This window comes from Phaethon aethereus (assembly GCF_964289735.1).
Source record: "Phaethon aethereus genome assembly, chromosome: 3".
Lineage (NCBI taxonomy): Eukaryota > Metazoa > Chordata > Aves > Phaethontiformes > Phaethontidae > Phaethon > Phaethon aethereus.
In genome coordinates this window covers 69,650,465-69,674,809 of record NC_138576.1, presented here as the reverse complement: position 1 = coordinate 69,674,809, position 24,345 = coordinate 69,650,465, and the positions used below count along the sequence as shown (strand labels likewise).

Below are 24,345 nucleotides of genomic sequence, written 5' to 3'. Positions count from 1 at the left end.
GAAATGCTTGTGCTACAGAAAGGAACGTGGCTTTCCATGTGTAGCAAATTGTGCTGTAATCAAATATTTGCCATCGAGTATTCTCTACTCTCTATTGCTGCCATAGTCCATCTACAAGCAGATCTCCATGGCGTATGTGAAAATGAAGGTTGGAGAAGACCTCTATCTTTAGAGCATATGTCTGCTCTCCGGGGAAAAAAGTTACTTACTGTGACTCACTACAGTGTGGTGTAGCTTCCTTTCAGTAATAAAATCTATTTAAATTTGGTAGAGAACTCTAGGAACTAATTGCCCTAGTTATTTACTTGTTTATTTTTTCTAGATGTTTGTCCCTTGCCTCTATAGCAATTATGTACTGTATGTTTTAGGAACTACAGAGGTAAGATTTCAGTAATGACTGTTGTATGGTATTCTAGATTAAGGACGTCTGCTCTTGTAAGACTGATTGGTATCCTATTGTCTTTCATTCATCTCCTTCAAAAACTGTAGTGAAATTAGGGATAACAAAAGCTTTCAGAATGCTTTGGGTTTTAGTGGTCTTGTGTTAGAAAATGTGAAAAAAAAAATTGTCAACAGCACGTAATGAATTTAAACACAACAGCTGGCTTCTGTTGGGAAGAGGTCACATTTGCTATAAATCACATATTTGCTACTCCAAAAATTGCAGTTACTCAAAATTTCTTGTCTAAGACTTTAATAAATAACGTTGCTAGCTGCATGATGGTCTTCCTGTGGCAATGTCTTTCTAAGAAACTTGGCGATCTTCCAGGCCAGAGACTGATTAGACTTTGTTTTGTTATTTGCAGTAGTGGACCAAAAAGTGTTAGAGTGAAGGAAAATGGAAATTTTAAACTATAATTAAGTGATCTTAAAAAAAAAAAATAATTGTCCGTTGTTTTTTCAATTGGAATAATACAGATGTTTCCTTTGCCACAAGACAAGGCCTTTTCCAAATGGAGCATCTGCGAAGATGAGAAGTACAGGGAAGTAACTGAGGTTCATAAACTATAATTTATGTTTGCACAACGTTTTTAATTGAGAAATGTTATCAATTATTTCATTCTTGATTAGTCTGTAGTACTGGAAAGTGAATGCACGGGTTCATCTCCCAAGTGTAAGTTAAGAATATTTTTCCTTTTAATTTTATACATCAACAAGTTTTTAGCATTGAGGATAACAAGTCCTCACATATCCTTAATTTGTGATGAAAATAATTTTTAAAGATTTTGTTTTTTTACAGTTCTGCTGTGTTTGCAGCATTATAGTATGCAGTCAGTTCTTGGGGAGAGTTTCTAGCAGCTTTAGGATTAATTAAATTTAATTCTGATAATGAAGCTGACAATTAAAATAGCTATTGAAGATGCTGAATGTTCCACTTTTGAAACAAAATTTTCACCACTATGCATTGTATAAAAAGGAGCTCAAAGAAAACATAAGATTCAAAAGCTCATTGAACTTCATGGAAAGCATCCTGTTTGAGAGTGATATATTGGCCTTTACGTTGTACTTAATATATTAGGCCAAGAGTTCCTTCAAGTTTTATTCATGGGAGATAATTTCCTATATGAGATAGCAGTTTAGAAGCTGATTAATGCATGTGATACAGAATTTTTCTAGAGTAGAGCAAGCACAATTTATGATTTTTATAGGTATTTAATAAAAACAAACAACAAGCACACCAAAATAATTAGACAATATACAAAGGCTGTGTGGACCACAAATAGTCCACAGAAAACTTCCTTTGGCACACCGACGTTTTTGTGCTTTCAATACAAGATAAAACAGTTTAGTCCTTCAGTACCTGGGGGAAGATGCTGAGTAGGAAGCAGAGAACCATAACGGCAGAAGTAAAAATGGGTCTCCTGTGAGTTGAAGCTGTTAGTGAAAGTAATGATATCTTTGCGTTTTTGGGTTAGCAATAAAAGTCTGCTTTGCAAAGGGGTAATTCAAACTTATGCATTATTTAAGTGCGCTATCAGTGGGGTATGTTTTCATATGCTTTATATTGTAGCCAACATAAAAGCCAGATGTCATCTTAATACTTGGGACAATCTTTCTTCCTTTCTTTATCTCTGCTTCAGTATGTTATGAAAAATGAAATAAAATGAAATTGGAAATACTCAAAGCAGCTGTGGTTGCATGTTAAATGTAAATGATGGAAGCATCTTTTACCTTTAACATGGTCATCATTTAAAATGACCTCATAAAAGGGCAACATTCACTCTGTGTTTAAGGAAGTTGAATTTTCGAATTACAAATTTGCTTCATAAAAGGGCAACATTCACTCTGTGTTTAAGGAAGTTGAATTTTCGAATTACAAATTTGCTTCCTTATGAGCATGTTCTCAGAAGGTGTATAAAATCATTGTCTCGCTTTCATTTGTGACTACAAAGCAGTAAGCTTATTTTGGAGTTAGTAATTTTTATCTGACTGGGATGGAGGGAACAAGGGAAGCTGTGGTTAATCTTGTTTATCTTCAAATGATTTCTTGGATGTTTTATCAAATCCAAAGAAAAGACAGGTTGTACAGAATTTGAATCAAAAGTATCTTCAAGTTTTAACAAGATTCCTATATAAAATAGAGACAGGCTGTGTCAGAGTAACTGTTCTCACTTTGCCTCTAATTCCTATCGAGTCAGCCGCTGTGTCAGATCTATGAAATCATATGCTCGTCTCAAATCTTTGCTAGGCAAAACGGGGCAATTTTAAGACAGGTAGTAGGACCTTTGATGGTGTTAGTTAAAAAATGTGTTATTTGAACTATTACTCATTTTTTCCCCCTAAATTTTCTGTAGCAGTTTATTCAGTATCATTTATGAAATGTCCAACATGGGCAGTGTCTAAGCATTAAACATCTGATTTTCAGTGGTGATAAGTACCTTCCACTCTATTAATAGTCATCCTTAGCCTTAGCAGCTCCCAGCCTTTAAAGATGAAGGCTTTGCAGTGTTACCTTGTGTTACTTACGGGGTTTTCTTCACTTGTTTTGTAATACTGTTAGGCATTACTGGCAAGTACAGGTACATCATCGGTGTGTTTTGCCTCGGTGGATGAAGTGACGGCTCTGTGCACGTTACACCAAAGGGAAAACAAAATTTTGACAAATCTGAGCTCTTCTTGTTTAGACAGAAGGGCTAGAGTGAGACCTCTACCAAAGTACAGCTGCTTATGGTGGAATATTATATTTATTGCTCCTCAGAAACGCCCCCAAAACAGCCAAACCATGTGTGATACCCAATCCGTCTACTGGCATGATAATAATCCGCCTGACTGGAGACAGAACTTGCGACTTGGAGCGCAGCTGTGAGGTTATAATCAAGCAGAAGCAAGTGCTTTTCTGCAGGATCTCAACTGGGATTCTGCTTAGCTGTTTAACAAGAGAGGTGGTTTGTCATACTCACTTCTCCCCATCATCTTCACATATGCACAAAAGAAAGTTATCTTTTAGCTGTTTAATCCTTCAGGTGTTGATGCTTCAGGCTGGTGAGCTCCACTGATGTCCACGTTCTGAAGTTCTGACCCTTGACACTCTGTGAATAAGTGTAGCACTCACTAAATAAGTGTAAGATCATCTTGTCTTCAGCTGTTAAGTTTAGGTTTCAGATATGCATATTTATATACTAATTCTGAAAATTACTGATGATTTTGTTGTGAAGTGTGGTGGCTCTGTCTACACAGAGCTCATTTTAGGACTGGAATCTTTAGGAGCATCGGTCCATCTCTGTAAACAGCAAAATATATTTCAGGAAAATCTTCTCTTTCTCTCTCTTTGAAATGGTTAATTATCTGTTTAGATTTATGAAAAAGCATCGTTAGAGCTGGATGCCCATTAAGTAATTAAAATAACACCCTACTGCTTGACTATTGAATATATGTGTTCTTTGCATATGCTGTGTTTCTATAAAGTAACTGAGGGGAATCTCCTTGTATATAAACGTAAGCATCCTGTATATATCTGCACGTTTTTGTAATAAAACTAATTTAGAAATAAGTTTTTAAGAAAAAGTCATTAGCAGAAGGTAAATGGTTTTACAGCTAATTTCTGCTTCAAGCACTAGGATGACATGCTTTTTTCAGTTCTATACTGAAGTCTCAAGAGCTACTGTGTTTGTTAAATTGATACTCGTTAGAAATGGGAGGGCAATTTGTTAGGTTTAGACTTGATTATATTCTCCAGAAAAGCCCAGATAGCTCTAACGTGGACAGAAGAGCCTAAAACTGCTTTGTATTCCTTCTGCACTCAGTAGCAAAGCAACTTTTTCTATGAAACTTCTATTTTTTTAATAATTTGGGACTCTCGAAATTTTTTTCATGTCACTATTGATATGAGAATTCAAATTCAATCTGATGCCGGTGCATGCAACTTCATTGGAAGTCAGCAAGAGGTGATGATTTGACGTAGAGTCTGACAGTCTGAGATTATGATGGGGGAAATAATTTGAAAGTGTGTTGGATGATCTGTACGGGGCCTCCTGTGTGCTGCTTCTGTAATGAAATCCAGTGTGCAGTATCTTTTTGTTGAAATTGTGCGATGCCTTCCAAAAAGGCCTGACGGTGAGAGATTGTGCATTTCTTGACAGCCATGGCAAAACGGTTCCAGCTGTTCTTGAGAGGCGCCTAATGCTGTCCTGAAAATTACTGTTTTGTACATCTTTAGGATTTAAATGTGGTAGTGGGTTTTTTTGCAGTATTGTTTAACTGGTTCTTGTTGAATAGTTGTTAACATGACATGCAGTTTTGGTAATGCTGTTTTTGTTTGTAATCTTTTAAGGTTGTGCTGGTGAGATGGAACGAACCATTCCAGAAATTAGCAACCTGCGATGCAGATGGAGGAATATTTGTTTGGATACAATATGAGGGAAGATGGTCTGTGGAGCTTGTGAATGATCGGGGGGCACAGGTTGGTATGCTTGTTTTCTCTGCAGTCGAGAGTGATCAAGTCCTGAGAGGCAAAATGAAGAGGACAATGAACGGTGCTTTATACCTTCTGGAAAGCACAAGAGAAAATTAAACATTTCTTTATTGAAAGGAACATGCAAGAATTGTCACAAAGATGCTTTGCAAGGACAATTTCTTTATCCAATAGTTGTGACATCAGAGCTACAACTGGGCTAATAGTTACCCTGTCTAGTTCTGTGCAGTGCTACATTTTATTAAAACAACAAAAAATTCCTATATGTCCCATACATCTATTTTCTTGTCTGTGATATGTTAAGGTAAGCGACTTTACATGGAGCCATGATGGAACTCAAGCACTTATCTCCTATAGAGATGGATTTGTGCTGGTCGGTTCAGTCAGCGGACAAAGACACTGGTCTTCAGAAATAAACTTGGAGAGTCAGATCACCTGTGGCATATGGACTCCAGATGACCAACAGGTACTGGGACTTTTAGGGGTATTAATTGTATTGCATTGATACCCTATGTAATACACTTCTTAAGAAGTTGTTAAGTAAAATGGTCACTTCATAAGAACAGTTTCCCTCAAAAGTGGTTCTCCTACAGCTAACAAAAATTTAATTCATCCTGTCATTCTCATTAGGCAAATATGATAATGTACCAAGTTACGTATCATCACTTTTCACCGCAATTCACATGCAGTCTTATTCGAAGTTAGTTGTTTGAGACAGGAATCTGTAATTGTACCCCTAATTTGTTGATACAGCTGTCTCGAAGATGTATTTGAGCAGAGATACAGCCTGGGCTAGTAAACATCTGACTGGTCATTTCTGCATACAGCTGTCCAGTCTGCACTTGCAGCAAAGGTTCACGTGACATGTTTGCCTTCACATGAGCAAATGGATCTAATAGATTCTGAGTGTCAGAGAGACTGCTCAGCCTTCTGCAAACGACATAATTTAACAGAAGACCATGTTTCCAACCACTGAGTCCAAAGCTTGCTGAGCTTTGAAAAAGCCATTTAAAAAATTCTTCTTTACTGTTTTTCTAATAAAGCATACAGTATTGGCCACATCACCATTTATAGCACGTCTTGAGCTAGCCCATAGCTTTCATTTACAGAATTTACAATGATCCTTTGCCATTCACTGTTGAGCTTACTGGAACGGTCGTCTTTCCTTCTACATGCTTGCTGTTGATATGGTTAATGTGTGTATAATATAGTTCTGAAAGAAATACTGGAGGTAGAACAGTGCAAAGAGAAACTGTGTTATGATCACAACCGGATTATTTTCCTTCTTTCATTTTATACCACCTTGAAAAGGTACTGGTTCAAGACTCAAGGTACCACTGACTTTAATTTAGAATACTATAAATCCATAAAAGAGTTATTTTGGGAATTGCTAGTGGAATATAATACCACTAAAAATATGCATTTGTGCAGCAGCGTCTGATAATTTCAGAGTGCTCTGCAAATAATGATGAAACAATTATTGTAACACTGCTCTTTAAAGCCAGGGAGTCTAACTGCCTCTTTTTGAATCTGGAGAAGTGTAAGTCTTGACAATAAATAATTTACTCAAGGTCAAGAGGAAAAGACAAGCAGCAGAAGTAGGAGGGGAAACTAAGATCTAATCTCTCATTCCTATGTTTTAAACATGAGGCTAACCCTTTTGTGTGATACTTGATTGTTGCTGCTGTATTTGGATGTATCTTCACTTGACTGTTTAATTTGGGGTGACTGACTGCCTTTAATTCAATTTAGCCAATATGTTTGTATTTTCTAATCTGGGTGCTTCATAAGTGCTTATTCCAGAAAACAAACACTTGTTCAGTGTCCAGATAAGCTCATTCAAACATAATGGCCAATTCCAGCTGAGTGAAAATCACTTGCTTGAGTTAGGAGACTCTGTTGCTGACAAACACTGAAATAGAGACCAAAACCAGCCATGAGCTTGATGTTATGCTGTACTGTTCTCCTAACTGTGGGGTGTGCATGTTCATTGATGATGGATCTTCGTATTGTTCTCCAGAGTTGGTCGAAGGAAGTGATCTTCTAATATGTGTTTAGACCTATTTGTCTCTGGAGGCACAAGGAAATACGGTTCACTGAGGTTCTAGGCAAGAGACTATGCTCAGTTCAAACTAAAAATAGAAGATTGGAGGGGAAAAGACATTGCATCTCTTACAGACAAATAAGCACAAACGGAAATGTATACCCTTACTAGCTTATCTCTGTATCTAATTTCTCTCCTGATTGGTATCTGTGCAAATGAGAACAAAATATTATTCTAGTCTAAAGTAGCTTCACCATCTTCCCTATTGCCTAATGTAATCTACTTGTCAATACAGTGAGTGAAAGATAAATGGCAAAATTTAAATTTATATTTTCATACTATTCTTTTTTGTCACCCCTCTGGCACCATGAAGATTGCTAGTGAAAGTATTCCTGGGAAACGTTACACTCCATGGTCCCATGACCTTTAATGCAATTAACTTGGAAAGTTAAATTTCTAATGGGAATGGATTGTTAAGCATCAGTTTTCTATTGTCCTGATAAAAATTTGCTCAATATAGCCTGTCTTTTCACCTCACTCTTCAGTTCTCTTACCTTTCTCCCTTAGTCCTCTGCGTGCATCCTCCTCTTTTCTTCAAGACTCATGTTGCGTCTTTTCTCCTCTCTGTTCAGCACCAGTAGGCTATCACCTCTGTCACTCCTCACCACAGCAGTGTGGTGGCTTTGCAAGAGGAGGGTAATTTCCTACCATCATCTTTCTGTTGGAGGCAAGAAATGGTTGGAGCCTGCAGTGTTGCCACCCATCATCTTGTTTGACAGAGCATGTATGACCTCTGGGTTTATGTCCTTGCTGTGCTTTCACACGCGCTCGTGAAGCACCTGAGGTAGTGGCTGATGCCACCTGTGGTTGAAATCCATGGTTAACACTTCCCAAAGTCTTTTGAGAGCATAGAGATGGGATGAGAGCTGGAAAGATGGCTAGGATGGAGTATAGTCTTGCAGAAGCTGAGCGTATATATTTGTATCTTTTAATTGATTTGGTATGTGCTTTGCCCTGAGGAAGTTACTGGCTGATTTTAGTAATACTAGGTGCAACTGTGCTGCATTTTCTTTTAGGAAGAGAGTGGTATCATTTTTCCTGTGGCAATGTTGTTCTTCAGGATTTCTTGAGCTCTCCTTGTGTGTTGGAGACAAACTTACTGTGAGTCATAGAACAGTTGATACAATCTAGTTGACTGCAGTGCTTTCTCAGCATTTGTCATCAGATCTTCTCCTGAAGGTCATTGACAGAGTCTGGACTTTAAGCTATGGGCTTCTTCAGCTAATTCAATACATAGGTCTTTTGACTGTCATTCTGCATGTTTATTGTAGAGGACTAGAAATTAATTTTCTCTCTTCCATTATGTTTCTGTAGTCCTGCTCATTTAGTTGTTTCCTGCTCGTGTACACTATAACCAGAGCACGTGTCTGGCCAAGGCAGAGCACCCTGTTATACCAATGGCCTCTTGAGGATAATAAGCAAATACACACAACAGGAAGACTTTACAGGACTGGGTCCTCTGTATCTTGAGCAGTCTGTCACACTTGGGTTAAACTCAGACAGATGGGATCACTCAGGAGTGTGACCTTCCTTTCTCTTTTTTGAAATGTTTTTTTCAGGGCTAGCAGAGGCTGCAGTAGAGCCTACTCCCCCAGGGCCATGTGTAGTATTTTCTGATGAGAAGACTCATATAGGGATGAAAAGTAAATTTGAAAAGAAAAGTAAATTTGAAATCTTGGAGAATACCCTGTATTGAGCCAGTTCTGTGGTATCGTACCACACTTGTTTGCAAAGAGGGAATGTACATACCAAGTAGATTGAATGACTTCCCAAGTGAGGAAAAACTTGAGTTTCTTCTAGCTCATTTAGCCAAAGGGTTTATTTATAATTATAGAAGCAAAGTCAATAAGTAATTGAGGATTTTTCCTATGCCCACAAGTTACATACAATATATTTCTAGTGCTCCATCTCACTTCCTATGTGCTTGCTCAGGTCCTAGTGACACTTTTCTATCAACTTCTTCTGCCCTCAGGCCATTCTCTCCCTCTCCTTCTCACAGATTTTATCTATTAAAGAGGCTTATCTATGTTCACGACAAGAGAAGGGCAGTGTTGGAGAACTGAGAGAGAACTGTAGAGGAGTCTGATTATCCTCTTGTTTATAGCAATATAGTATTTTTTACTATGGAGTAATATAGTATTTTTTACTCTGGACTTCACTGCAGTTGTTTCTGTTGCTGTTTCTGTGTGTGAGAAGGGAATCAGAAGGATATCACTCTCCAGTAGAGGAAAGCTTTGATGGAAATGAATGAATACATTTTAATTCCTGGATATCCCAAGAAGTGCTGTTAATCCGTATTTGGACCCTGCATCTCAGCTAGTGTAAATTGTTAGACTTTTCTGACAGCTGTAATAGCCCATTTCTGTTTTTCCCCCTCGTCTTTCCTGGTGTAAACTTTTATTTGCAGAAATTCAGGGACTGACCAGGATTCTCTTTGGCCAGGACATGACAGGCAACAGGTATGTGTGAACTTTGCCAGCACGCTTCCTTCTATTTCCTTTGAAAATATGTATACAAGCAGCTAGCTAATTTGATTTGCATCCTAGTGGGTACAACATTAACTATTGTATGTGGTCCCATTGTAACGCAACATGAATTAGTGCTAAGAATCTGTAAGCACAGGCCCCAGGTTTCAGCCTGGTCTGTGGCTAATCATACCAAATCTGCTCTCAGTGGAAGAGAAAAGCAGCGCAGCGTTAGGAGCAGATACCGTGTGCAATGTAGGGTCTTAGGAGACACTGGAAGAAAGCCTCTGAGACCAATAGCAGATGAAACCAGCTTGTCTCAAAACACAGGGCGCGGGAGGTCTGTATGTTGGTTTTTAACTCTTTTGTAGGTTGCAGTAGCTGTGCAGGAAGGCAGATTCTGTGCTGTTGGCTCCCAGTGCTCGCTGTCGCTACTCCCATGGCAACCACAGACGCTTCGGCATCTCTTTCCCCGACAGGCATGAGGCAGGGGCAGGCTTCAGCTCCTTTGCCCTGCCTGCAGCACCCTGCCTGCAGCGCTTCAGGGTGGAGCCCGGGATGCAGAAAGGAGCTTCATGTGAAGGAGGGGATGCGTGCTACTTCCTGGATCCAGCGGTGTAGTCGGGTGGGATCTGTGTGCTAAAACAGCACTTTGTGTCTTAGATGTCCCTGACAGGATCAGCGCCGTGCTGTGCGACTGCTGTGTGACTGGCTGCCGTGAGGTAGGAGTGGTGGCCCAATTCTCACCGGGAGGTAGGAGCTCATTAACAAGAAGTGCTGTCAAACGGTTACTGGTGGCACCAGGCGTTTCAGGAGCTTGCCTCTCAGGCTCCTTGGTTTTGGTGTGGCTTTAGTTGCTGGCAGGATTTTTAACTAGTACATCCATTATAGTATAGGCTGCTTTTGGATCCTCCCTGTTTTCATCTGTGGGTTATGCTTTGCAATTCCCACCTTTTCAGGGAAATAGTCGTTCTGAACAACTCCTGAGCTGGAAGTAGGTATAGTAGCCTTACCTAGCTTCCAGAACATGGCTTAAAAATCAGGACTTTATTATTGAAAATGTTATATCTGTTTGGGCCATGATGTCATCTTCTCACCTACGTCTCGTTTGCTTGCTGCTCCGGAGCGAGGAGTTTGTCCTTCCATTCACCCCACCATTTTGATTTTAATTAGGTGCTGTAGCGCACATCTGATTCAGGCAGTCCTCGCTATTGCAGTAGGCACACTGATCAAGTTTAATTATGCTCAGACATCTAGCTGTGTGGAAAAAAAAAAGTCTTGAAGATGGTCTTCTAATGAGTTGACAGAATGATGAAAGGGAGCTACAAACAGGCAACTGGGGCAGTATAGGGAAAGCAAATATTTGCCTTAATTGTTATGAATGACGGGAAGGAAGGACAAAATGAAAAAAATTACAGCCTGTAAAATTTCAAAGTGTAAGCAATTATTTTGGTATTTATTAGAATGCTTCTTATCCCTATTAAGGATTTTTACAGGTTCACATAAAGGAGCCTTTAAAACACCAGGGAATATCTGTGGTTTTGTGTCTTAACATACAAAAATGCATCTTCTCCCCCATCCATTCTGGGTGTCGAGACTATCAAATGACCTTATATATATATTTATAATGACCAGAGTCACTCAGAATTACACTGTGAGTTACAGGCTTTGAGGAAGAACTGAAAGACTTATTTTCATTGATGGATGAATTACTCAAATTACTGGGAAAAATGGCTAGAGGCTTTTTATAGCATTGAAGAAGTGTCATTAATTAACTAGGCAGTTTATTCAAGCCACAAGGACTGCAGACAATGGTTAAATAGCATATAAGGATTTTAACGTTGCATGCTGCATAATTGAACAGTGCCATTAAAATGCAAAAAGAGGACAGGGGAAGGAGACTTCAGTTGTCTTTCAAGATAAGTCTGCTTGTTGTATGAAACAAACAGACAAAACCCACCACAGCTTAACTGTCTTTAATATTTTGGACTATTTTTAGAAGCATTTCAAACCTTTGTGGCAGACTTGCTATTAAAATTAATGATTTCTGCTTCCTTGTGCTCAGGTTTCTATGAATGTTTACTATCCTATTGCATCCTTTTATAGATAAAATATGTGGGGTTTTATATATACTTAGAATGTTTAAATGTTTTTGCAGAGACTTTAATACTCTTTTTTTATGTATTTATATTTGATGGATGCCAGTAACACTTCAGTTTTGTTCTTTGCTTGGTGACTTGATTTTTACGATGCCACATAATAGTGACAGACAGATTTTGGGTGAAAAAGTAATGTGAATTTTAAGTGCTAGTTAGCCTTTCTTTCTCCCATCTCTTTTTATAACGTTGTTTTGAAGCTGCATTATGCAGCTATCTCTGAAATAATGGATTTCTCTTCTCCCCCCCCCCCGATATCTATACATAGTTTTATTAACATTGTCTTTCCTTTGCCTTTTTGTTTCGAGTAGTTTTTCATGCATCAATCTGCTGAGAATAAGTCTTCCAAAAAGAAGGAAGAAAGAAGTTAAATAGCTTGGTGCACTGTACCTTTTTTTAGTTGTGCTCTCTTTTTCTCACTAGCAATGAGCAGCTACACTGCAGATTTCAGTACTCAGATGAGGACTTTATAGGCTTTGCCTTGAATTTTGGGGAGGATAGAGAACAAAGATGTTCTCCTCGGAGAACAGGGTACATCTGTAGCTTCAGGAGCTGGGACAGCTCTCTGTGGGTTTATTCCAAGCAAGGTTTTTCCTGCCAGAAACCCCAGTTGCTACTGCACGGTTACCGAGTGGGTAATTGAAGGAGAGGAGCAACAAGGTGATGCTTCAGTGTGCTTTCTTCTTCCCACTCGCTTCATCTGTGCCTTGCCTATCTTTCCCTTGATGCTCTTCATCCAGTCTGTAGTGGCAAGACACTGAGAGAGCTGACGATATGGTGCTATTTGTTCTATTCACGAGGGCTGTAAGATGGGGGATGTTTATGTGCTGACAGCATCATGGCTCATTTTTTCTCAGTAGCTCCTGTAATGTTTCATGTCAACACTGTTTCAGATGAGTCTTGCAAAAAAATTTTTCCCTTAATGACTTTGTCTGAAAGGAATAATACAGCTGTTTTAATGTTTTGTTCATCTTTGTAGACAGGGTATTTGGTATTTGTTACTGCAAAAAGTGAATGGCTGAATGGATTTCTGCATCCTTTTGGACGCACAGTGTACTAGGACTTAGGTATCAGCCTCAACAGTCTTTGTAACTCTTTACTGTGATCTAACATGACACTCAGATAGGTCACAAATACTCTTATTTTAGTTGACCAGAATCTAGGGTTTGTTAAGCTCCGCGCACTCTACCAGGTCTTCATTCCCTCAGGAAAGAAAGTGCGTCAATGGCAATGACAAACCAGAGATGGAGGGAGAGCTGAAGACTTGTTGTGCTATTCAGTTAATGTGTCCACTTAGCATTTTTATACCCAGTACTGTAGTACATTTTTGGAGCATCAGTGTTTGAGTCAGCGAAGTAAAGGAGAGCACAGATAGAAACACAGCCAGTCTCAGTGTGGGAAGTGGCAGGAAGAAGGAAGTTGTTTGCCTCTCCTCTCACCTTGAGGGCACTTGTACAGAAAGATTTGCTCATATAGCCTGAAGTCTTAGTTCTTTGGTACAGGGAGTACTTACTTGAAACTGTGTTTCTGAAAATCACTGTGTCATGCTGTGGGGCAAATAGTAAGAACGAGGATTTGCAGTGCACCTATGCAAAGTAGCAGCACATACTTAGGCTACTCTTTAGGCAGTGCAAGGAAAAAAATGCAGGAAGCTCCTGCAGGAAGCTGCCCCCTTTCTAAGTTGTAGGTAAGGTAGGAAATGGCTTTAATTTGTTCGTTCAGATTTTGATTTGATCAGGAGAGGGCATGTGAGTGGAAGTGTAATTCTTACAGAGGAAAAACTCTCCAAACTGTGAAGGTTTTTACAGCATTTTTCAGAAAGAGTCTGTGTTGTTCTATACCAGAGACATTTGGCTGACAGTGCTTTGACCCCAGGACCCCTTTGGTTCATCCAGAGCTTTGTGGTCTTTTCAGTTCAAAAGAAATGTAGCTGCCAGAGTGGTTAATTTAAACTTTACTATCACTGGGACTTGATCTGTCAATTTTTTTGGAAGTTGGTAAGAAGACCAGGAGCCAAATGTCGTCTTGAACTTGGGTCAGATGCATTCAAGCCTGTGAATAGTCTGAAACCTTGGTGCAGGGAAGGAGGATTAGAGTGATTGAACCTGGAGGAGGACATTCGTGGATTTCTGTGCTAGGTCTTGCGTGGGAAAGCAAGGCCAAGTTTCACAGTAAATTGGAGATGAAAGGTGATATTTTTGGAAAGTGGTATCACATGGTCTTTCCATTGATTTGACAAAAAGAGCTAGTATGCCTATGGAAAGTGGGAGCAGTTATCTTTTCTCCAAAACCTTTCCCATCAGTGTTTCAACTTGAGCTTTCTCCTCTTTGTCCAGGAGCCAGTTTCTTGTCAGTGTTCAGATGTTGAGGGAATGTTGGCAACTGCATCAGCTGAAAAGGGATTAATCTTTTCCTGCTTTCCTTGCTTTTAGGAGGATAGTCATTCTTCAGTGCCTAATTTTGGTAACAGTTTATTACTCAGCCTGTCTCCGTGTTGACTCAGTTATACTTGACCTCACCCATTTGACATATTTCCTGACCATGCTGTCACCCCTCTCTGCCAGCACCCAAGACCTAGAAGGAGAATGCAGACATTGAGAGGCTGACTTCCATTCACGTATAGCTTAACCCGGGGGCTTCTTGATTTTGTATTACGAAATTCAAAACAGCAAGAACATTGCTTCTGATCTGCTTTGTATTGCATTTTGACTGGTCAAGAGTACAATCCTTGTTGCTAAGTAATACTATTTTCAATTAGGAAAAAAAAACAAACCACAAAACACCAGCAGAAACTCTCAGAATTCTAAAACTCTGAAGGAAATTTTAGCTTCAACAGTCAACAAATCTTTCAGGAAATAACTAAAACCTGGCTTGGGAACAATGCAGGAGACTGCCAAGTGCGTCAGTTGACTTCTTTGCTTGATTGAGTGGTTGTTGGTAAAACTAATTGCATTTTCCCACCTAACAGTACCAAATAGTTGCTTTTGTTCTATATATAATTAGATATATGTGAAGAATATGTGTTTTCATAGACATGTGTGCACTTTCCTGGCAGAGTTTAGTGAGAAAACAGGAAACAGCACTGCTTGAAGAGCATTCCAGAGTACTTCTGCTATGGGAGTTCAGTGGTCCAGGCTTGGAGTCCTGTCCATGCTAAAAGCTACAGAAGATGTTCTGTAGAAGGTGTTCCAGCTGCTGGCTTTTTGTTTATTTTGCATACGACTTCGAATGTGATTTGAAACCTGATGCAATTTTTAGAAAAAAAACCAGCTCTCTTCCACATCTAAAGTAAACTGAGGCATATTGTTAATTCAGTAAACATTATATAGAAGGGCAACTCTTTTGACTTAAAAATCTGTTATATGATGCTTTCATTGAAAACCATCTCAAGAGTCAAGAAAGAGTATAGAAATCTGTGTGCCTGGAAATACAGAAGTCAGAATTAGTCCAGGTATAATTACAGGGGCATATAATCACAGGTCTTTCTGTGATTTACCAGAATGCTTTCAAATAACATCATTAGCTGAACAATTGCTTCCATCCCCCCATGTCCAGAGTAGCTGTATAGTTTTAGAACCTAGTTTTGAGATTACTTACATTTTTGACTCCTGAAATGGTGTACAAGGCTGTATCTCATTTACAGTCATTCAGCTATGTTATACTATTTTAGAGAGAAATAAAGCCCATGTGTTTTGAATCCCCAGCTTTTAGTATTTCAATATTTATTAAATGGATTTGTCACCAAGATCTCTAGTGTATTTACTTTGTCTTCTCATTTGAGGGCTTTGTAATAGTTATCTAGACCCTATGGACTTTGTAAGAGAGAGAAGGAACAAACCTAAAAGTAGGTAACTAAACCAGTGCTGCTTTTGAAAGTGTTAATGGTCTCAAATGAGCATTTCATTGCTGTGTATATATGCAGTTAGCTGGATGATGTCGTGGTATATCATCCATGTGTGGGTGTGCTGGTTTTGGCTGGGATAGAGTTAATTTTTTTCATAGTAGCTAGTATGGGGCTATGTTTTGGATTTGTGCTGGGAGCAATGTTGATAATATAGAGATGTTTTAGTTACTGCTGAGCAGGGCTTACACTGAGTCAAGGCCTTTTCTGCTTATCACACCACCCCACCAGTGAGTAGGCTGGGGGTGCACAAGAAGCTGGGGCAGGACACAGCTGGGGCAGCTGACCCCAACTGACCAGAGGGGTATTCTATACCATAAGATGTCATGCTCAGCGTAGAAGGCTGGGGGAAGGAAGGGGGGGATGTTCAAAGTGATGGCATTTGTCTTCACAAGTCACTGTTACGTGTGATGCAGCCCTCCTTCCCTGGAGATGGCTGAACACCTGCCTGTGCATGGGAAGTGGTGAATGGATTCCTTGTTTTGCTCTGCTTGCGTGCATGGATTTTGCTTTACCTATTAAACTGTCTTTATCTCAACCCACGTGTTCTCTCACTTTTATTCTTCTGATTCTGTCCCCCATCCCAGTGGTGGGGAGTGAGTGAGTGGCTGCGTGGTACTTAGTTGCCGGCTGGTGTTAAACCACAACAGTGGGGCTGGTAACTCCTCATGTCCAAAGGAAACAAAAACTGTTAGTTTTTTTCAGACATAAAGGCAGTCAAAGAAAACCTAGTGTCTTCCCTGCAAGCTTGTGTGTGAATTGTGGTCATGTCTCTTTTTGTTTCAGTTCAAGAAATCATTTTACAGAGGTTGAATTTTTAATGGAAATAAAAAGTATTCAGCAGGAGAGCAGCTGTCTCTCTCCCTGGTTTGCTCTCTTTCTCGCTGCATTTTGAGGTAAAAAAAATGAAAGACAGAAATATCACACTGAGAAAAAACAAACTCACTTTTTAATGTATCCTGAGGCAGCTGCTGCACTGTCTCCTGCTTTGTGTGGGAGAAACAGTAAACGAGAAGAGCACAAGGAATGCAAAATGCTAATACCACAACAAAACGGACTGCAAAATGTTGTAACTCAGCCTTTGCAAGACTGGCATTTTTTTGCTAGGCTAATGAATGAAAATATTTAAAGGCAATTATTTTCCGAGTATTTCCTGTGTTACTAAGCCTACCTGCATAAATAGAAGGTTGATCCATCATTTTGTGTATTAATCAGTTTATAGTTCAGTTAATTTTGGATGAACAAAATAGATTTATCTCTATTAGTATGATGGCATTATGGTGACAACTGTGAAGGCTGTTCCTATCATGAATACTAATGTTTGTCCAGATGGCTAAATCAGGGCAAACAGAACTAATTCAGCTTCCTTGAACCGCTCAGCATCTTCTGACAATGCAAATGCAGTTGGCCTTATTAGTTTTTTTGCAGAATGTAATTTGTGAGGTATAGTGCTGACTTTTTCCTTTGGGGGGATATGGGGGAGGAGGCTGAAGGAAAAAGTATAAAGACAGGTCTAAACTTTGAAAAGGGGAATTTCAGGGAAACAACGTTGGATGAGGCGGCTGCAAATACAGAGGTACCTAGGGTGGCATCATTCGTACAACGAGATGTGTGCCAAACAGAAAAGGAACCAGAAAGGCAAAAGAGTTAAAAAAAAAAAAAATGCTGAAAGAGCAATGTTTGCAAAGTGCGTAGGTGGAAGAGGAATCCTCCAGGCTTTGGAAACATAGCCCTGGAGAATGTTAAAAACCATAAGTTTTTGTGAGATCATTCATGGTTTACTTGGTCACAAGATGCTGGTGACATTTCTGCCCTGGGCTACTGCTTCACTGTTGACAGACTACTCACTGACTCTGGGGAGATTAAAATGGGGTCCTGGAACAGGTTGGTTTGAAATGCACCAAGCCCCTCTGTCCGACTCGTACATCCAAAGATTATGAAGGATCTTGAATATGAACTAACTTAGCTGCTAGCAGAAATAATCACGTCTCTGTTCTAAGTCTTGAAGGGCCGCTCTATTTTCCCACAATACATATGGAAAAGGTTTTAAGAGCATCCAAGAAATGTGCAAATAAGGTTTGCATCCGCACCTTGGAACTGGTTAAAGCAAAAATTGGACATGGGATCACAAAACACCTGTAAACTGGTCTGAAAAGACCTAGGTAAGACATTTCTTCCAGAGGCAGATGATGACTCACTAGTCTCTCAGAAGTCTTTGCACGTGTCATTAAGTGTTGGCTAGAAAAAAATCGGAGTATTTAGTTCTGAAAAAGTCAACAAGTTCCAATGCAAACAGCCCTCCATCCCTTAGGATTTCCTAACAGAAATACCTGTGTGTGCACTTTGGCCTAGTGGTGATATATTCTCTGCACAAATGATTTGGCATGTGTAGAAACCGGCAAATTACAACAATAGATATTTTACTTTCTGTGTTTGGATGGCTTAGCAGTGCGGAGAGAATAACTGGCCAGGAATCAATCTGCAAAAGGGAAGACTAAATAGTCAATTTGCATTATAAAAATGGGAACGGTGGGTTTGTCTTTATGTCATGCTATATGTTTTACATGATTTGTTTATTTTAAAATACTTCCTGTTGTTTAAAATATTAACTGTTGTGAGATAGCAATGTTTACAGGTTGCATACAGTTATTTGCATTACTTAGGGCTGTAGAAGGATTGAGAATTTCAAGTCCAATAGAACTCAGTTTGCTGGTCTGGTCCGGTAAGCAACTTCAAGGACACATCTAACCCTTTGCCTTCTTATAATGTGATCAGTCACTTCTGGAAAAACTTCATGTGGTCACTTTGTCCTTCCAGCTGCCACCTATCCTATGGGAGAAGGAAGGCTATAACTCAAGAAATTGCTCAGTGGAGTTACCATAAAGCTGGCAACTTAGCCACAGCTTAGGGAAGATTAGACCACCTGAGATTTCATGACAGATGACATTAATTTTTAGCATGTTTCAGTGTATCCAGGAGTTGAAATATAATCTGTTAATGCACCTTGCGTAGTCCAACAAAGCAAGTTCTGTCTTTCTGTGAAAATTTTGGTTTTAAAATAATCAAATTATATTAGGGTGGAGTTTACTAGATTCATTTTCAATGCTGTTTTAATTAGCTGAGTCTGAGAGTTCTTTTTCTTCCCTCAGTTGTGAGATGTACATTCTTTGTAAGTAGTCAAAGGGTTCTTTTAAAAATCCTGGGCCAATAGGAGTAAAGCAATTGTTCCTTTTCCTACCTCTTAGCATCACGATACTGGAATCTCTCACTTTTAAGAGTGCTACCCTGAAGTAATCTCCAGTACTTGCAGCAAGTCCAGCTTCTAATAGTACAACTTGAGCTTCAATCAAAGGCTCAGTCGTTGCCCTGATACAGAATGACTGACCACCCATGTTCCAAAAATGTATCGATGGGATTTCCTAGGATTTTTGTTTAACCAGCAACATCAAAAACTTTCAGTGTTGCTACTAAATCTCATGAAGGGAGCATCTTATTTTATCACTATCTCTCTGTAACAGTATTGACTATTCAGTTTGTACAACGAAAACCTGAGATTGGGACTAATTCTTTCTTGCCCCTTGTATATACATCAGGTCATTGAATACATTATTGCTGGGATGGGATTATCCTCCATTATTAGAAAAGTCAAAATGACTGTAGTTCTGGAAAGCTTCTTTGACAAGGAGGACAGGCTAGGAGGTAGGAATGGACAGTAGGTAGTTTCCCTGCAGATGTAAGTCAGTACAGCTTCATTGACTTAATGAAATTGTTATGATTTATAGACTTTTCTCAGCTATTGCGTATAATCAGATACGGTGAGATGACAGGATCTCCCCTTCCCTACTAGGCTAGTTATTCAGATTAGCATAAAGTTTGAACATTCTTACTGTTGATGAGTTCAATTTGCATATATTAGACCGAATCAAATAGCAACAAAATATATTTTGTGCAAAGATAACATCACTATTAGGAAATTATAGTTCCCTTACAAAGTAGTGGGCCTCCTGAGCTGTGCTTTTGGTCTGTGGTTTCTCCATTGTAGCTCTGTTGATCTTGGTGCTGCCAAACCATTTTCTTCTGGTACTGTATCTGGTCCAAATGCATTACGGCATCACAACAGATCTTAAGGGAATAGCGACAGCTCAGCACAACAGATCCACATGTAGCAAAATCACTGAATAAGTTCAAGTTGTTCCTCTTGGACTGAATTTTTTAGCTTCTTGGATGTTCCAGTATTCATCTCTTAGTGAAAAAACAACTTCAGTGCAGAATACCCCATCTTTTGATTACCACATGTCTTCTAGGAATTGGTACATTCAAGACTGAAAATTGAAGATTCTCTGAAATCTTGGGCGTTTAAAGGGATTGCAATCTTGAATGATAATTTCATGGATAATAATTTAAGAACTGATGAAAACCCTTTTTATTTACCAAAACTAGCTTGTGAAACTCATCACAAGTTACCAAAGAGGCTGAGGTCAGCACATTTCATTGAAGAGTGTTTTTCAGGTACTCGGATTTGTTGTAAGTAGGAATCATGCCAAGCTTGGGTTTCATGGAGAACCCAGACACTTGTGTTTCAGGGCTGAACCCAACTTTCAGCTCTTGGTACACTTAGAAAACTGTGTGTGAATTATGCCAATGCTGTTTATCACAGTTTTCCTTTCAGAGCATACAGCATCAGGGTATCATTGTATGACCTTTAATCAGCTACAGCTTTGCTGCAGTGCAGGATTAATTACGTTTATATGTTTTGTAAAGAAATAATGTATTTATGTTGTGTGACACACATTGAATGTATTGGGTGATTTAAAGTATTTTATTATCAGATTATGCGTAATTCTACAAACGCAATTCTACAAGTGGTAATGCCTGTAAAAACAGTTAAAATAATGAACAGTGTGAAAGGAGAGGAGATGAGATGAGGAGTAGAACAAGGGGCCAAAGAACCTCTTCAAAATAAGTACTTGGGAATTTTTTTAATTACTATTACTATCATTTAGCTTTCGTATTCAAGGGTTAACAAACCACAATAACTTGTTCATTACCTTTTTCCAACGTTCCCACAGACCTCAGAGATCTGCAAATACCTGAAAAATGTTAATTTAGGCAGCTAAAATACAGCCTTTTAATTTCTCCATTGGATCCTCCAGAAAGCGTACCCTGTGGCTCAACCTTTTTTCTGAAGGTCAAGAGAGTGTTATTCATCTGACATTAAGTAGCTTGAGTGTGGCATTTATAACTTGAGTAATGTTATGGATGATAACACCATTAGACGTTTTTACAGCTTCAGCAGGAGTTCAGCCAGCAGGACTATCAGCCTGATAAATGCTTTCATCTTAAAGGTTGTATTGCTACAATAACCCCGAAACTTAAAGCTGCTCCTTGAAACCTATAGCCTGGCTAAAGAGATGAAGAGTGCCCTCTGACATTTCTGGGTTGCTAAAGAGCTCTCTCAGGTTCCAGTGCAAGAATTAAGATGGCCACATGCAGCTGTTCTGATCTGAATTAGAAATTACTGCAAGACTTTGTAATTTTAAATAAATCGGGGGCAGTGCTACTCAAAAGAATTAGCTTTACATTGAGATGAGACTGAACTCTGGGTGATGAGTCCCAACACTTTGTTCCTACTCAATTATAAAGTGATTCTATAGAATTCTAGGAGGCAGAACTCTTACACTGCTCTTTTCAGAAAGAATAGAAAGTTTCACGTCCTCTCTCTGGGTATTTTGCAGTTATAAAACTCCTAAGAGACTGGTAAAAAAATAATCTACAGAGTAGGCTGGAAGTGCTGCAATGGCAACCAGGAGGATTTTGGCTTTGTAGAAGTTTTGTAGAGATCTGAAAGAGAGTGGTTATGTTCTGAAAGTAGGTAGTGAAAGTGGCTGTGCACTGATTAGGTGTGTACGTTGAAACAATGAACAGTGTGAAAGGAGATGGGATGGCAGAAGTGGAAGAAGAGTGGAATAAAGGAGCACAAGGGAAGGGAGCGTGAGATGAACAAAGGTTGAGTTCTTGCCTTTTTATCTAAGAATAGTAGTCTGATGCTTGTAGCAAACTTTAGCCACTGTTTTAACCCAGCAGCTATTTAACACCAAAATATTTGTAACATGTGATGATTACAGTTAAAGCAGACAGATGCTGTCTTTTCATTGCTTGTGATAATGTGAAACAACTCCATTGATTTTCTTAAGATTTTAATGACTTCACTGGAGTTCCTCTGTTAAACTGCTATTCTAGTTTACAACCTTCTGTGTTTCCTGATTATCAACTTCATCTTATAAAAAATTTTAGTACTACTTACTTTTGACTGAGACCTTTGAAGCCACGCTTCCTTTCTGAAACTTTCAAAAGTGCAACCATGATAATTACTTCCTAGGTGAGTACTGTTGTATAAGTCTGATAAAAGACACAGTTTGAATGCTGCAAGTCTGGCACGACATCTCGGAAGACCTTTGACATCAGAGGTCAGCAAGGGTGATTGGAGGCTTTGAACAACAACTGTACAGGGAGATCCTAAGTAGGCTACAATTCTTCAGCCTGGAAAAGAGGTGACTAAGGGGATTAGATAATAGAGGTCTATAAAATTGTGACCAGAGTTGAGAATGTAAGTAGGGAACAATTATTCTATGTTTCTTTTAGTGTTAAGAGGTAAAGGTTACTAAGTGAAATTATCAATCATCAAAGAAGAGGCAGTATTTTTTACTGGAATCTACATGAATGTGCAGGGGAAGTGCATCCTGTTCTCTTACTCTTGCTTGACCACTTTGACCACTGTTACAGATAAGACACAAGATTAGATGAATTTTTGATGTGGGCATATAGTTGTTAGAACCTTAAATTTACATACACCAATAATAGGTGGTAGACTGAAGGGCAAGTATAAGATTTGCCCTTTCTTTTAACTTCGTTTTTAATGCTGGCTCATTTTCAAGTTGATGAGTGCCTTTAAACTTGCTTTAAAACATTTGCCTCATTTGGAATTAGGTGATAGCAGCAGCAGCCTTGGCTAGTGCATTTATCGTTTTGTGGATTTATTAATCATTATTTCCTGATGTTGTTCTAAAATTCATCAAATATGCAGGATCTTAACTTGCCTAAAGCCTCCAGATGGAAAATGCTTATAAAAAGAAATTGTAGGTGCCAGTCAGTCTGACTTCAGTCAGCATGCATTGGCTACAGAGTAGTTTAAGGACAGGAAGAAACCTTGTATTATGCATTTGGTATTTGAAATGGCAAGTAGAAGCTCTTCTTCATCTCCTCCTGAATGTGTAACATATTGCTGCCTTCTTGGGCCATAATAATGTACTTCCAGTTGACTTATCATATTGCTTTTTGCCTCTGTTTTGGAAGACATTCTCCCACCTTCTCTCAGCTCATCAACTGAATAACCTGTCCTCTTGTATTCACCTTTCTGTTTCTCACAAGCTGTGTGAAATCTATTCTAAGACTTCACTTTTGTCAGCTGTGCCTTTTGATGATGTTATGTCAGATGCATACCTCAGTTTCTGCCACCAATTTTAGAAGTTTCTGTATAATCCAAGAATACTGCAGAATCTGTGGTAGCCCTTTTGCCAGCTCACTTTGGTGGTAGTAATGGCCAAGTTCAAATAAAGTGTAATGGCTCATATTATAGTGAACAAAATGTACCGCACTGTGAAACATTACTTGCTCACATATTTTAGGAACTTAACCTCTAGACCCTGGTGCTTTGACTTCATTCTTATATAAAGAACCATTTTTGGTTGTAGTGTCCTATTGTGGCACCATTTCACATCCCTGACTGCTTTGCTCTCAATTAATTTCCAGTGTAGCTAATTAGTTAAAAGATGCGTTTGAAGGAGGGTTCCAGTGGCTGACGTTTGGTGGGTCTGAGGGCCGTTCTGTTATTTCCAGGTACTGTTTGGCACTGCTGATGGTCAGGTTATCGTCATGGACTGCCATGGCCGAATGCTGGCCCACGTGCTCCTTCATGAGTCAGATGGCATCCTCAGCATGTCCTGGAACTACCCCAGCTTCCTGGTGGAGGACAGCAGCGAGAGCGACACAGACTCTGATGATTATTCCCCACCGCAAGGTAGTATTGGGTGCATGTCCTTCTGTTGCAGGTTTGCAAGCGCTCATGAAGATATCTCAAACACTAGGGAGTGGTCATGCTCTACTGAAACAGTAGGATGGCCATGTTTTCAGGCTGGTAGAGGCCAAAAGATGGTGTGTTCCTTGGAGATAGCAGGGGTTGGGGTGGAGCAGAGGGCTGGTACGGAGGGGAGTGGGTTCGTCGCCAGCTCTGCCACCAGCCTGTTTGCATGGCTTGCTGCAGGTAGTACCTCATCTGTGCTGCTCTGCCTCTGTTTGCACGAGTGACATAACACAAAGCTCAAAGATTTTAGTCAGGGTAAGCAAAAAACACTAGATAGGGGCATATCAGATTTCACTGATAAGCAGATGTGAGATATTGCAATGGTCCATGTGTATTGAGGTAGTCAGAGGGCAGTCACAAAAGTTAATGTATTATTATATAGATTGTGTGAAAAGACACCAGTATTAGACGGAACGGAAAGTACTACATCTTTAATTTTAAAGAAATCCTATGAAACAGAAATAATACTAATCCTTATAGTCACATCCTTGATAGTCCTGATGTAAAGAGCTCAATAAATTCCACAGAAGGATTGGAAACTAAAATATTTGTTGCAATTACACAGGGTAGAAGAAGGGTGACTGGAGCTGTCTGGAGTTACTAATTCCCATGTTTCAGAGCACATTGCCAGTTTGAGGGTCAGGAAGAAATCCTTGCCTCCCCTTAA

General features: G+C 39.4%; 1 protein-coding gene across 1 annotated transcript in view; it reads left to right on the top strand.

Annotated features, from left to right (window-relative positions):
* The window catches only part of TULP4 (TUB like protein 4), a 124,392-nt gene that overhangs the window by 67,811 nt on the left and 32,236 nt on the right, over positions 1-24,345 (top strand). The window contains exons 2-4 of the mRNA XM_081998136.1: positions 4,772-4,900; positions 5,217-5,378; positions 23,435-23,615. Of these exons, the coding sequence (XP_081854262.1) occupies positions 4,772-4,900; positions 5,217-5,378; positions 23,435-23,615 (472 nt within the window). The remainder of the gene's footprint in view (positions 1-4,771; positions 4,901-5,216; positions 5,379-23,434; positions 23,616-24,345) is intronic.